Here is a 15,881-nt window from a genome sequence, read left to right on the forward strand (position 1 = left end):
ATATGAAGTGTAGGTGTTAAATTAAGCAAATAGTTTCTTCTAGGTTGGTATAATTTCAGAACAGATGGGATTTGAGCTCACCTCTTGAAGGATGTACAGATGAAGTTTGATGGGGACTCTTAGGAAGGGCTTTGTGAACATATGTATGATGTGCGTGAGCGCATGCTGTGGGTGGGGTTGAGATGAGGTACATGGACACTAGGCTGACCTTGAATCCTACCTCTTTCCTCAGCTTCCTGAGTGCTGGGGTTACCTACATGTGCCACCATACCTGGCAAAGTGGGGCAATTTTTAAAAGATGTATTTTATTTTTAATTATGTATATGTGGGGTAGGGTGTTAAGGGGAAGGAGAGCTTATGTGCATGTGAGTGCAAGTACCCAAGGAAGCCAGACGGTACCAGATGAAGCTGGAGTTACAGGCAGTTGTGAGAGCTGGAAACTGAATGCAGATCCACTGTAAGAGCTGTATTTGCTCTGCATGTCGGAGCCATCTCTCTAGACCCTGGGGGGTGGGGTGGGGTGGGATTTGATGGTGGAAATATATGTTGTGGGATCCAGTGGCAATCCAGATCTTCTGGGTGGTGGGTCCCTTTTCCTTCTCCAGCCAGGTTGTAGTAGTAGACATTAAAGCCCAAGCAAGGAAATGTGACTAACCTTCAGGTAGCCTCAGCTGAGGCTGGAGCCCAGAGACTGTCTGGAGGAGCTGATAACCACTGGGGAAGAAGAGTGTGGCCTGAGGGGAGGGAACCGAGAAGGGATGGAGACAGTGACTGTCTGAGACCCTGAGAAGCGGAGGCGCAGCTGGAGTGGTGCTTTCTCTCGGTGTGCTGCAGAAGGGCAGCAGAGAGGCCAGAGCCCAGAACAGAGTGTTTCTGCGCTCCACTGTGTTTTCTTAATTCTCAGTCCTCCTTTGTAATAGCAACATAGCTGATTGTGTGTATGTCAGATGAGCAGGCTAGGGAAGGCATAGAAATTGGTCTTGTTCCACAGGAGGACAGAGACTAGGAAAGAACGGCAAGATGTTACATGAAAAAGGCAGAGAAACCCCTCCCCCAAATCACTGCCAGTCCCTGGAAAGTTCTAGAAAGGGAGAGACATACAACTAGGCAAAATTGATTGTTGAGGGGATTTTGAAGAAAAATGCAGTACTTTTACAAATTAGCCCTTTGGATGATTATGTTGTCTGGACTTTTTCCAGATGTGGCATTTGAGGTGGACAATAATAATCACAACTTGTTTTTCTCTTTCAGCTGAAGTGAGTAGTGAATACAGTATGGACAGGGCCATGGTTGAGTTTGCTAAAATGGATCGAGAACTAAGCCATTACGTTAAGGCTGTCCAGTCTACGATAAATCATGTAAGTCTCTTCCACTTCCCTGAGTATTTGCTTATGGCTTTCCGCTCTAGAAATGGAAAGAAAATCAAAATTCTTTTCTACCCTTGATATCTCCTTGTCCTTACTAAAGCAGCTGTTGATCAGAACCCTCATGGAACAGGAATCTGAGATATGTCTCAGCTGGGCACTGAGGCTAATTAGTACACGGAATGCATTTTAGATCGTCTTGCATTTTTTTCTTAAAAGTTCTACATAAGTCCCTTCAAATGTGAGCAGGTTTTCATTAAAATGCTGAAAGTGTGTATAGCTTGTTTCTAGTCAGATCTGCTTAAGCATAACTTGGACCAGGTTTAGTTACTCATTCTCTACCTTTAACTAATATGCATCTCTTGCAAATTTTTTAGAATCAGATAATATGGAAGCATTTAGAGGAAGTTTAAAAATACAGAAAGTTGGCATTTCAGTTGTTCCAGAGGCCAAACTTCTCTCTGGTGACTCCAGCTGTCACAGGAACAACACTAGGCAGTTAAGGTGGGAAGGTGGCAACATCCTCTTTAGTAGTGCTGTGTTGAGTAAGAAGTGAGCAATAAGGTTGCAGTAATGCTTCTGAGAAACCCTCTGTCTCTGAGCCACGGAAACTCCCTGTCCAAGTGACTTCAGACACCTGTGTAATAGGGTGCCTTGCACTTCTGGTTTCTTTATTTGCCTTTTCTTCTTATGGCTATGAGAAAATTCCAAAGAGCAAGTATTTAGCAAGACCAGCTACTATGCAGATAAAGATAAAATTTTACATGTTGTCTAATACTTAAGCCACTGAAATGAGCATTAAACAGATTTTTTTTTTCCTGTTTTTGTATGGCTAGTTTTTGGTGTAATATAACTGTGGTTAAGAATAATTACTTATAACTAAATAATAACTCATTCAAATTGTAAAAGTCTAGTGTTTTTGGCTATTGTGACTTAGTCTAGTCCTCTGAGTAAGTTTTTTTTTTTTTTGTTTGTTTGTTTTTTGGTTTGTTTGTTTGTTTTTCGAGGCAGGATTTCTCTGTGTAGCCTTAGTTATCCTGGAACTTCCTCTGTAGACCAGGCTGGCCTCGAACTCAGATCTGCCTGCCTCTGCCCCCTGAGCGCTGGCCAAGATTTATTTATTTATGTATTTTTCGTATATTTACCTGTATGCCAGAAGAGGGCATCAGATCCCATTTTAGATGACTGTGAGCTGCCATGTGGTTGCTGGGAAAGTGAACTCAAGTCCTCTGAGAGAGAGCAGCCAGAGCTCTTAACCACTGAGCTATCTCTAGCTTTTGGAATAATTTTTTGATAGGAAAATATGAAAGTACATTTTGGTGGCATCATATTTGGAAATGGGTAATAAAGCAGCAGGCCAGAAAACACTAGAACAGAGCATTTATTTATTTATTTATTTGTTTATTCTTCCTCCTGCTGCTGCTTCTCCTTCTCCTGCTCCTCTTCTTTTCTTCCTTACTTGCCCCTGGAGACAGGGTCTCCCTAGGTCAGTCTCACAGCCTTAGTCCTCAGCGAGGATTATAGGCATCTGCAACCACACTCAGCTTGAGCAAAGGTTTTTAATTCTGGTTGAGTTCTAGAACCGGCCAGATAGTTCCTACTGTGTTTTTTTTTTTTTTTTGTTTTGTTTTTTCTTTCACATATCTGGAGCAGGCCCGGGACACCAGGGTTGTTCTTTTGTTTTGTTTTATTTTTTATGATTCTATTACTAATTTGTATCCGCAGTTGAAAACTGCTGTTATGAACTCAACAGATTTTAAATAATATGGTATATTTGCTACTAAAGACCAGAGTCAGGTCTGTTATAAGGCTCAACTTTGCTTTGACCTGTATTTTCTATGGGTGTTATTTGATAACTTCCTTTAGCTGTTGTGTATGCAAGCACATCTCTCTGGCCTATAGTACTGACAGGAAAACCAAGATGCTGGAGTCAAAAAATTTAGTTTTTTTCCCTTAAGTTTTAAAATTCACAGATACTTGATGTACTGTTAAAAAAATATACCTCTTCAAGTTCTCTCAACCCCTTCAAGTACTCTTCATTGTTGTTGTTTTGAGACAGAGTCTCCCTATCTCTCACTGGCTGGCCTGGAACTCAATGCCTCTGCCTCTTAAGTGTTGGGAATAAAGGCATGCACCACCACACCTGGCCTCAAGTACTCTTAAAGAAAAAAATTAAACATCAAGCGAACCCCACAACGCACATGCGTTCAGTAGTTAACTGCATTTCTGTCATCTGGGTGGAGGTCCCATCCCATTTCCTCACACTTTGAGTTTTCTTCTGCTTTTTGGCCATCACCTCACTGTGGATGGATTGAATAGATTTAGAGATTCTGATGCTTGTTACAAGGTTCCTGGGCTTTTGCGGAGGAGAAAACTGTTTCTTTGCCTTTTCTGGCCAAATTACATTGTGCATGCAAGTGTCACACAAGCCCAAAGTGGTCACAACCTGTAAAGGCTTCTGAGACATACAATCAGAGACTCAGTGCGCATGCCTGGGATTTAGAGGTTAATGTTTTGGTACAACGTTCCAATCTTAAGGTATGGGATTGGTGTCTTGTGGCTTGTGCAGAGGTGTAAAGAATGGGGAGTAGCCCCTGGGGAGTGGCCAGGGCAGTCCAGCACTTTAGAAATAGCAGCAGGCTAGGGATGGGAAAGGGAGATAGTTCTCCCACTTCCTTAGTTATCATCCTTGGTCAAGAAAGTTACTCTTGGAACCTTATGATCTTCTGCTTTCATAGTACTGTTAGATGAACCACATTAGATGATGTACATCAGCACATTTGGGCATCCATAGCACTCGACAGGGCTATCAGATACTGTATTACTGCACACCCAGATTTCTAAACAGAACATCTTGGAAAGGTGGAACATAGACTTTCTAAGATATAAGTACTTTGTTTTGTTCACTGCATGTTTGGATACTTTTCACAATCTTGACCTACTTTAAAACTAAGGAGAGGTACAAGATAAGCTCGTTAGGTTAACATGTTAAGTGTTCTGATCTCTAAAATGAAGTTGTAAGTCAGGTTGGTAAGAAATACAGTAGCTGATGGGAAACGTTGAGTCCCATCTAACCGCCTTCTGTCATGAACTTTCAAAGATGTAGTACTTCCACTTAGGAGCTTGTTCCAAATGCGATCCATGGTCTTTCTGTGCATGACTTTTACATAGTCACAGGAAGGTTTTAAAGAAGATATTACTTCACTCACTAAAGTACTTATTATTTAAACAGACACTCTTTCTTCTACTCTCCCCTTAGAATTTGGAGCTCATGCATCTTCTTAAATGTTTGGGAAGTTTACTATGGAACCTTATCTATCTAGATTAATTTACCAGTAATTCCCTGGGAAGTCCTGTTAGCAGTTAGCAGAAGTTCTCGGGTTGCCTCCCTCTGTCCTTTGAGAAAATGGCACTACTATATCCCCTAAGTCTGAGGTTTAATTAGGAATCAGTATTTGTTTCAGTGGTCTAAACCTAAAGGGAAAGAAGGACCTTGTTTTAGCTAGTTTGTAGAGGGAATGTTATGTAGTGAGTACTACAAAAATGACCAGTTTCTAAAACATTAATAAAAACTTTCAGGATGAGTGGGTTTTAGGCCTGTGAGCTATTTGGATGGGTGCTTTTCAGTCATGAGAGCACACATGTTATAAGCGTGTTGTGGAAGGTATGAAATGGTACACTGATAAGATACCTAAGTGATATAGGTACTTCCTTTATTACAGCTAACTGCCCTGGTAAAACCTATCTCCCGTCTTGTGTGGAGACAGAGTGATGCTCTTAACAGTAGATCTCAGTGGCCCTGCCATCCCTCCCTTGCTTTCTGAAGTAGTACACTGAATGTACTCCATTGGCTGTCTTTTCCTCCTGAATGTCTAATGAGTCAATGTGCTGCACACCTATATACCAAACACTTGTCGATTCAGGACATTGGAAGTCAGAGAGCAGGAACCACATGACCTTAACCTCCATCTGAAGTCTAGAACAGAATTCGCACATCTAACAGAGAGCAATAGTTGTCATTTAGTTATTATCACTGTGTGTGCATTGTGGGCAATTTAATGACTCCAGGCATAGTGTCTTTGATAGATGGTTAGAAGGGAAGTTTCTGATAAGAGTCAAATGACTCTTAATATGGAGAGTGAAAGATAGTTAACTTCTGAATGTGACTTTTGTCATAAGTGGGAGCACCTTATTTATGATGCTCTTTAATTTTTCCTTTATTTATTTAATTGAGATAGTCTCATATAGCCCCGGACATTTGAGCTTGCAACTTGTGGCATTAAAAATGTGTACCACTGTGCCCAGATTTATGGGATGGTGGGGATTGAACTCAGCACTTCTTCATGCATGCTAGGCAAGCACTCTACTAATCAAGCTACGTACACCAGCTCCCACTGATAGTCCACTTCTGATAGTGTTTATGTATTTTTTTAAGTCGTATGTATTTTTTGTGTGTATATGTGTATGCCTGTGTGAGTTTATGTGTACCACATGCATGCAGGTGCCCATGTAGGCCAAAAGAGGGCATCACATTCCCTGGAACTGGAGTAAACCGGTGGTTATAAACTGCCCGGTAGGACCAGAACCCGGGTTCTCTGCAAGAACAATAAGTACTCTTAACCATTACTGGGCCATCTCTTCAGTTCCTTGTGATGGTCTTCATGCCAAAGATTAGAGTGCCTTGATCATTCCAAATTCTTAATTTCAGAAAAACAAATGAAAATGCCTATACTCATAGGTAAGAACCTGAAGAACAGTGGTGGCGTAACCTACCGGAGGTTGGTCAGTGATTGAGTTGCTAGCAGATTTTTGAGTGTTGATCCCCCATGCCAGGTACTCTGCCTGGTGATGCACACCACGGCAGTAGCAGATTTATGAATAGTTTCATTACTGATGATTCAATTTTTCAAGTAGAGGTTATTCCTGAAATTAGACTATTGAATAAATCTAGTGGTAGTCATGTGTGCTTCTCATTGTGTTATTAGTGTTTGCACCCACACCTATAATTTGGCCTATCGTCTTTAGATTGGTGAAGGTAGATGGGGAAGATGAGTACCAGACAACAGAAATGCCTTGGGCTACTGTATCTGGATGAGGTCAAGACAGCTTGCAGTTCGTTTTTTTCATTTGATCATGTGGGGCCCAGGGATTGAACTCAGGTCATCAGGCTTGGCAGCAAGTGCCTTTACCCTCTGAGACATCTTGCTGGCCCTTATAAACTTTTTTTTTTTTTTTTTTGATTTTTTTTTTAACTTGGAACATTTCCATATAATGTTTGACACAGAAATCATCAAATAGAAGTATACAATGTTGACAGGAGGCAGTACATTTATAATTTATAACCCCAAATGTATTTATAAATTAGAAATGGAAAGATCTACAAATGAAATTATGAAGGTTCACCAAAGTCATTTAATCTGTCAGTTTCTCATTCATTTTTATGTCTTAATAATATTCTATTGTATGAATAAGCCACATTTTATTTCTCTCCAGTATTTGATAGCTATTTGAGTTGTTTTAACTTTTTTACTATTAGCAACACACTGCTGTAAACCTTCATGTACATGTTTCATAGGTGCACATTTTCAGTAGTTTGAGGATATATTCCTAAGGGAAGAATTGTTGAGTAACAGAGTAACAATGTTTTGCATTTTGACCAACCACCAAACTGTTTTGCCAAAGTGGCACACCATTTTACAATCTCACCAAATCCTTGTTTTTAAGGCTCTGATTTTTGTACCTTATAAACTTTTTAATGATCTTAATTCTGATGTTGAAAATGAAAGGGAACCTTAAAGCTAAATGACAAATGACTTAACTGGTTTGTATTAGTCCCATCAATTATCAGTCATATAGTCATATAGTCATAGAGCTTTTGGAAAGTAATGGAGTTTGAGATTCATTTGGACATAAACTTTTAGAACAAACTCCAGCTCTTAGAAGCAGCATCAGACTTCACCTGTGGTGTTTGCTTCGCTGTGTTAGGTGTTTGGAAACCCAGAGCCTGTGTATTTTCTTCATTTTCCACAAAACTCCGTTTTGTCCTCCTTACATTATGTAAGACTTAAGCATTGAAATCGGATTGCAGCCCCACAGCTGTTTTTGTTTTTAAGGCAGTGTTTTATAACGTTTTCACGGAAAGCCTGTGGAGACTGAAGGCTTTACTTCCTAACTGGACCAGTTAGGTGCTGCACTGGCTCTTTGCTCTTTACCACCCGTCAAGTCTATTTTGCTTACTGTGGTTTGTATTTGATACGCTAACCTGAAACGTTATCTGCCTTTCATAGTTAATGTGTTGAGAGTTAAAAGAGTAGAAGTGCACTTCATATAGAGTGTTGAAAACCAGGTGTGATAAAGCTGGGTCAAAGTGTAGTTTACCTCAGCCCTGTCATTATGCAATGAATTTCGGCCGTTTCTGACGTGTCGCTTCCTCGTGCCCTCTCACCCTTCACCCTTCACCCTCCATCAACTGGTAACTTAGGGCTTCTTGTTTGGTCATTTTGTTTTTTCTTGCTTCTTTTCTGTTTTTGTTTTGTTTTGAGACAGGGTTTGTTTCTCTGTGTAACCCTGGCTGTCCTGGAACTTGTTCTGTAGACCAAGCTGGCCTCGAACCCAGAGATCTGCCTGCCTCTGTCTCCCTGGCACTGAGATTAAAGGTGTGCATCACCACATCCAACCTCTTTTTGTTTTTAAGTTAACTCAATATGTAGTCCCTTAACATGCAGCCCTATAGGTAATCCTACACCCCCCCCCCCCCCGTCACACCCCCACCCCCATACAGACAGGAACTCCCTATGTAGATTTGCTGGGCTGGAACTCACTGTGTACATCAGACTGGCCTTGAACTCACAGATTTACCTCATTCTGCCTCTCAAGTGCTAGAATTAAAGGCATTCACCACCATGCCCAGCCCCTGCAGGTAAGCTTACCATTTTAGTGAAACCAAATTTGAGCAGAGTCGCTCACTTAGAAAGCTAATACCTTATTTTCCAGTATCCGAAGGAAGTTCTAGGCCAGAGGATGTGCCTGCTGGGTGTGATTATCTCCTGAGCTCATGTGCAAATGCACCTCACTCTTGTAGACATCCTGAGCCATTTACTAAAGGAAGGGGAAGTATCTTGGGGCTCTACAGCCTAAGGACAAGGGTCCTGAGCATGGGAAAGATAGGCAGTGGACCAGCAAGGTTAGATGACAGCAGAGAGGGCCAGGCAAGAAGCCGGGGGGGGGGGGGGGGGGGGCGGCCAGGGCGCAGCAGTGTGCACGCCTTGATCCCAGCACTCGGGAGGCAGAGGCTGGATGATCTCTGTGAGTTCGAGGCCAGCCTGGGCTACCAAGTGAGTTCCAGGAAAGGCGCAAAGCTACACAGAGAAACCCTGTCTTGAAAAAACAAAAGAAAAACAACAAAACCCAACAAAACAAAACCAAAAAACAAAGAAGCTGTTGGACCCAACAGCCAAGTCCTGGGAGCCCACCCTCTTGTCTCTTTGCTGTGTCCTACACCAAATACCCCAAAACCAGAATGGGGTTCAGCCTCTCAACAGCTCACTTCAGAAGCTTATGGATAAGTCCAATCATATGCGATCTTTTTTTCTGCAGGAGCATTGCCTTGAAGTGATGTTTCAAAGGGCCTCCGCTTTGGGAATTGACTTTGTCAGCCACTTGGCCTTAGGATGTATCTATTTCTGTGATGACTGGTTTTTATTTTGGCCCTTTAGAGCGCCCTCACCAGTTATCTTACAGTTGCATTGTGTTTGGTACTTGTCTTCTACATGGAGTTAAGCTTGTGTATATAGTTCACTGATGAGATGCTCTATAGGAAAGACTCTAGATAGGTCTTCTAGTTATCAAGTAATATGGCCACTAGAGGTGAACATTCTTACACTGAGATTCATTTTCATAGTCTACAGAAATCCGTCTTAGTGCCTGTTAGGTATTAAGTGTTGAATTTTAATCAGAATTATAAAATACTTAACACTCTAGTAGACCTGTGCCTCCAGTGCAGTATTTTCAAAAGTTTTTTCTGTAATAGGAATTAATCAGGATGTGAATAAGTATAATAGGAGAATAGGATTTTGTGGTCAAGTAAGCGTGGGGAATGCTTGATGAAAGAATTTCCTTAAATACTCCAAAAGCCTCTAATGTGCTTTTATGCAATGTGATTCTCCAGAGGAAAAAGATATTTAGAAATTTCCTAAACTGAGCTAATTAGAAAACAGCTTGGGGGAAGGGCTGACATTCCACAGAATCTATTTTATTAAATGCTGCTGTAGCCACAGCCTCCTAACTTTTTTTGTAAGTTAAAATATGTGTATGAGTGTTTTGCCTGAATTTATGTATGTGAACCACATATATCAATGTGCAGTGCCCATGAGGTCAGAAGAGGGTATTGGATCCTCTGGAAGTGGAGTCGCGGATGATTGTGAACTCCACCTACCATGTGGATACTGGGAACTGAACCCGGATCCTCTGTAAGAGCATTGAGTGCTCGGAACTGCTGGGCCATCTCTTTACCCCCATTAGCCTCTTCATTTTATAAGGAAGTTAAGGGCTAGATCCAGTAGTTTTACCTAGAGGTTTTGCATGGTCTAGGGAGCTGGGAGGTGGGCAGAGGAACACCAGATTCCCTACAGGAGGTGGCCTTAGTGATTATCCTGTGAAGTGAGAGAAAAGGGCCAGGCTTTGGGGGGAAGTGACACATTATTCCACCAGTGAGAGGGAGGGAGGAATGTTCCTTGGCTGCTCTAAAACTAGCTGTGTAGACCAACCAGGCTGGCCTCGAACTCAAAGAGGCACCACCACTACCCCTTGGCTGAAGGGAGGAAAGAAAGGTTGGAAAGACATTCAGACTGTGTGGCTGTCAGAGTGTCTGCTGGAAACAAGCATACCCTCTGTGGATTGATGACGGGGAGAAGGACAAGAGGGAGACATGGCAGAGGAAGGGAGGGCGGGGGCTTACAGAGCAGGCCAGGAGGGGATGTGACCTCACAGGCTCATGGGTTTGGACACTGGCTCCTCACTGGGGAGTGCTGTGTGGGGAGATTGTAGAACCTTAAGAGGTGAGGCCTGGGTGGTGAGTGTGCATGACTAGGAGGAGGTCAGGATGTAACCAGTGACCTCACTCTCCCTCTACAGAGCAGGGGCCCACCCCCCACCCCACCCCCGCCTTGTCTTCCCCACCATGATGGACCATATCCCCTGAACTAAAGACTGGAATATTGATTCTCCCGTCACTTCTTGTCAGAAATTGTCACAAGAAAGGTCCAATACAGGGTTATCAAATAGGGGAAGCAGACAGACTTTTGAACAGCCAGAGTTACCACAAACTCCGGTCAAGCACTGGGTTACCCATGTGATATTGAAAACCTTAGTCTTAGCAGCAGTGGGTAACCCTGAACTACTTAACAAGCAGGAATTTTTGTTTTTTGTTTTTCGAGACAAGCTTTCTCTGTGTAGTTTTGGTGCCTGTCCTGGATCTTGCTCTATAGACCAGGCTGGCCTTGAACTCACAGAGATCCACCTAGCTCTGCCTCCCGAGTGCTGGGATTAAAGACGTGCACCACTGCCACCTCCGGTGCAGGAGTGTGCTTTAAGATAGCAATCTCTTTGTTGCTTTGACATTGGATGTAGTCTGTCTGACATCCCTAACTTTTGACATTGTAGCATGAATTTGTCTTCTGTAAAATTCACGTTTAAGGGCCAGGCGTTGGTGGCGCACGCCTTTAGTCCCAGCACTCGGGAGGCAGAGGCAGGCGGATCTCTGTGAGTTCGAGGCCAGCCTGGGCTACCAAGTGAGCTCCAGAAAAGGCGCAAAGCTACACAGAGAAACCCTGTCTCGAAAAAACCAAAAAAAGAAAAAAAAAATTCACGTTTAAGACCTGCATGATTAAGTTACAAGAAACAAAATCCACATAGAAGAACCTCTTGTTTTAAGTAGGTTTATAAGTTTACGTTGGGTGGTGTTCCTAGTTGTCATGGGGTGCATGCAGCCTGTGGACCACAGGTTGGACACACCCGGATGTACATACAGCATAGATAACCACTTTAATCTCTTTCCAGCCTCATCTTTTCTCTAGAGTTGACAAGAACTGAGTTTGGGATTCCGGCTTCCCCACCATCTGGCAGTGGTTGTGAGTGGGAAACAGGGAGAGAAGCAGGCAGAGCGATTGACCTGGAGAGTCACCTGAGAGTCAGGTTCACTGTAAAATGAATACATACTCACCTGGGCAGTTGAAAGCAGTTGTCTATTGAGCTCATAATTAAGTTGTTCAATTAGTAATCATGACATACTTCAACTAGTAAAGACACAAAAGCCTATTGATTTGTCCCCAAGACAGCTACAAAATCATTTGAATAGTTATCTAGTTTGAGAGAAATGATAAAAACACACCCAGGGAGTTTGGAATAAGGACAGGCTTAGTAAATTCTGCTCGTGTACCCTTTGACCTTGAGCCTCAGTTTCTACTGAGTCTGGAGACAGCAGTAGAGGTCATAGTTCTGGGAAAGATGACAAGTGACACCCCAAAAGCACCTGAAACTCTCTGTCACACTGTCACCAGGTTGTACAGGAAGTTCCATGGAGAAGAGTCATCATTTCCCTTGGCCAGATTTAGACAGCATCCTAAAGGGAATTCTAGCTCACATGTGGAGACTGCAGTGGGCGGTGTGAAACTGTTCTTTCCCTCTCTGTGGAAGGGATTTCTCCAGAAATTGGAGTGGAGAGCTGGCTGGGGTAGAACTTACTGGTCTTGTCAGTGTTGTGACCTGGACGGATTCAGTAGAAACCAGTGAGCCCCACAGCAGTGAGCAACAGCATGGCAGTGAGCTGCATGGAGTGAGCCCCACGGCAGTGAGCAACACTGCAGTGAGCAGCGTGGCAGTGAGCTGCATGGCAGTGAGCTGTGTGGCGGTGAGCGACACTGCAGTGAGCTGCATGGCAGTGAGCAGCAGCATGGCAGTGAGCTGCATGGAGTGAGCCACACGGCAGTGAGCAACACTGCAGTAAGCAGCGTGGCAGTGAGCAACACTGCAGTGAGCTGCATGGCAGTGAGCAAAACGGCAGTGAGCAAAACGGCAGTGAGCAGCGTGGCAGTGAGCAGCAGCATGGCAGTGAGCAGCAGCATGGCAGTGAGCAGCAGCATGGCAGTGAGCTGCACGGCAGTGAGCTGCACAGCAGTGAGCTGCATGGCAGTGAGCCGCACGGCAGTGAGCTGCATGGCAGTGAGCAGCAGCATGGCATCTGGACAGTTGAAGTTCCCTGCTAGTAACTGCACTTATTTTGTTCAGAACAGTCAGGGTCAGCTAGTGTATAGTGATGGGGCTTCTTCTAAAGTATGCACCAGATAAGTAAGTAAGCAAGATTTCTAGTTCAAGAATAACATGTGGTATTTTCTTAGGGATTTTATATAAGTAGCAGAAATGAAACCCTGCATATGTTTCTCTGTATATAATAGACTTTTTTTTTTTTTTTTTTTTGGTTTTTCGAGACAGGGTTTCTCTGTGTAGCTTTGCGCCTTTTCCTGGAACTCACTTGGTAGCCCAGGCTGGCCTCGAACTCACAGAGATCCGCCTGGCTCTGCCTCCCGAGTGCTGGGATTAAAGGCGTGCGCCACCACCGCCCGGCTTATAATAGACTTTTGATTTATCCTATTTATTGATTTGTGTGTCACATCTTTAAATCTTATTGACTTCGTTCAGCATACCTATTGAAAAGCTGTTTATCACTTTGGTAGTGGTATTGTATTGGCCAGAACAATGTATAGGATTGTGTATTTATTTATTGTTTATGTAAATGTTACTCACGTATCATGTGTCAGATGTATTTCAGATAGAATATCCATAAGCCATTAACAAGCAAGAGACTAAGAGGATGAGTGTAGGGTGTTACATTCCCAGACCCTGGTGAGTTTGCAGTTCCCGTGGCACAGCAAAGCCTGCTGCTTGAAGTGGAGCCGCTGCTCAGCAAACCCACTGCAAGTCCGGAGAGGGCTTCTCTCTGTTGCTCTCAGAACATTGAGCTTCTGGCAAAGGTGGCACTTTCTTTCTTTGGTTTCATGACCAACCTGATAATCTAAAGCACTAGATATTTTTGCATTTCATTTCTTTTGGGGTAGAGTAATACAGCCAGTTATGAATGGTTTTAAAAATTATTTCTTCTTTTCTTTGCATCTTAAAATAATTATTTAATTATGTTTGACAAGAAAGTGCTAGTTAGAAAGGCCTGATCAGTGTCTATTGCCATTGGAAACAGTAACCAGAAGTAGTTGAATGTGGCTGCACACACAAATGATTCCCAGACATCTGGACACACTTGCTCTTTCCCTTCGCCTCAGCTGGCACCTGTGAGTTCTCACATGTGCTCAAGCCTGCCTTCCGGTGGCCTCCATCACCTGTGGTTCTTGGAATGCTGTTGATACTGAGAAGCAAGCCTACTGACCTTATGGGTCACCCCCTGTCACCCTAAAGTTGAGTTTAGTCCTTGATGGGAAACAGGCCTAAAGTGTCCCATAAAATACTACATGTGACCTCAGAGTGGACTAAATCCTAAGTGCACTCAGAGAATCCTCTTCTTACAAAGTCAGAAAATGAATTTGATATGTAAGGCGTAATTAATCCATGGTTTTCGAAATGCAAAACATCATCTGCTTATTTCTTTCTTGGCAGAAACTCTTGTTATACTCCTTGGAACACCTGTAAATAATATGATAGGGTATAATATGACATGATGAAATTAGAACATCTTATACTGTACTTTCCCTAACAACAGTGAAATTACTCAATCAGAACATGAAATTGGAGTGCTTTCCTCTCCACCGTACTGTGACACACACGATGCTGTTATATAGTAAGTCTTTGTCTTGGTGATCATTGTAATTGTTGCATTCTCTTCTGCACATGTCCACTGAAGAGTGAGCTGTGTGACCTTCAGCAAGTTTCTTAGACTTTATGCTCATCTTCGCAGTACCTGCCTCGCCTATCTGATAGTGCTATCTTGATGTCTAGGATGAGAGAGCGTGTGAAAGTCCTTGGGGGTGAAAGTGTGTCTGACTGCTCTGCCTGTTAACTCTCACCCCACCCCCACTGTCTTTGATTTCTGAGCACAGAGCATCCTGCACTCTAGGCAGCACTGAATGAGCTGTAGCCCCAGCCCTTAACTTCCATCTGCCCTGTGCTGATTTAAGTTAGCATACTTCCTCTTCTCAGCCACCTAAGCCCGGATAGATGACTGCAGATCGTTTTCCTCATCCTTGTTTTCCTACCTCATGACTTAAGCAGAAAGGAAAGTGTGTGAGACCCACATTCACTTCTTGCCTTCCCTGCTGCCGTCTTTTGGGTAAAGGCTTATTTCTATCCCCCTGCCTACCCTGAGAAGTTTGGGGAGAAGCTCTCCAACAGTTAAAAAGTGACTAACGCAGATCAGCTTGCTCAGCCACTGAGTCACTTTATTGTGAAACTCTCCAAGTGAACATCTCTGCATGACAAGGAGAATTAGTGATTAAGTTGAAACAATTTATACTCTGAGCAGATGGTTTTAGTGCTAGCTCATTGTGAAACAATAAGGAATTGGAGTTAGTGAAAATTCATAAAGCCATATATAATTATTCTGAAAATAAGGTCTGGATAAACCACAGTCAGTCCATAAAGCCATACATAATTAGTCTGAAAATAAGGTCTGGATAAACCACAGTCAGTCACCTTTCTGTCCCTTGCTCCTTTTGCTGACTAGTTGCTATCTGACTGATAAGGGAGATTGGGCTGGGAAATAAAAACCTGTTCCTACCCTGTCCCTGCCAGGCTGTGACTTTGGGCCACTCTCGCAACTTCTGCACTTTGGTCTTCTCATTGCTGAGATGGGACAGCAGTAGAATTTGTCCTGTGTACCTCAGTGAGCGATTGCACATAAAGCAAAATGTAGATAGACAGATTTGACATCACCCCATCCGTACACCCTCACCCCTGCCAAAAACAAGTGAAAGGTGATTATGTAGCTGTTGGAGATTAAAGACCCATCTGTGATACAGTGCATACATAAATGGGCACAAAGCTGAAGAGCGGAAGACACTTGGTGATTCTTCTCCAGAGGAGGAAGGGAATTTCTGAGTTCTAGGAGCTGGGAAGAGAAAGACACATCCCAGCATTTGGATTTTTTAAAATGAATCATGGAACACTAGCTCTCACAGAAATAAATTCAGTAGCTGATTTTCCAGACTAGTCACTTAAGAAACATTTAAGCATAAGTAGTTTATTTTGGTCCAGTTTCTATTAAGAAGTGAAAAAGCCCATTATTGGTTGTATGGGTATCAGTTTGTGAAAAGTGATTTGGGGGACTTAGCCGAGATCAAGGTGAGAAATACTGAAATCACTTCCCTGCTTGCTTACTGTGTGCCCAAGGCTTGCTTAAGCCAGATCTGTAAATACCAGCTCAGACTTCAGTCCCCTGCCCTGTGAGTAAGAGCTGAAACCGGATTTCTTTACCAGTGAGAAGCCTTTTTGGCTCTCTAGCCTCCAAATGAGCCTGGG

The 15,881-nt window shown here is 43.1% G+C and overlaps 1 protein-coding gene across 3 annotated transcripts in view; it reads left to right on the plus strand.

The window, feature by feature from the left end:
- The window catches only part of Nsmce2 (NSE2 (MMS21) homolog, SMC5-SMC6 complex SUMO ligase), a 225,030-nt gene that overhangs the window by 42,112 nt on the left and 167,037 nt on the right, over window positions 1-15,881 (plus strand). For all 3 annotated transcript variants that reach the window (XR_005090181.1, XM_037200156.1, XM_028882202.2), the window contains exon 2: window positions 1,252-1,358. Coding sequence is in view for 2 of the 3 variants with exons in the window: in XM_037200156.1 (XP_037056051.1) it covers window positions 1,252-1,358 (107 nt within the window). In the remaining variant the exon portion in view is untranslated. The remainder of the gene's footprint in view (window positions 1-1,251; window positions 1,359-15,881) is intronic.

The sequence above is a fragment of the Peromyscus leucopus genome, chromosome 16_21 (assembly GCF_004664715.2).
Source record: "Peromyscus leucopus breed LL Stock chromosome 16_21, UCI_PerLeu_2.1, whole genome shotgun sequence".
Classification (NCBI taxonomy): Eukaryota; Metazoa; Chordata; class Mammalia; order Rodentia; family Cricetidae; genus Peromyscus; species Peromyscus leucopus.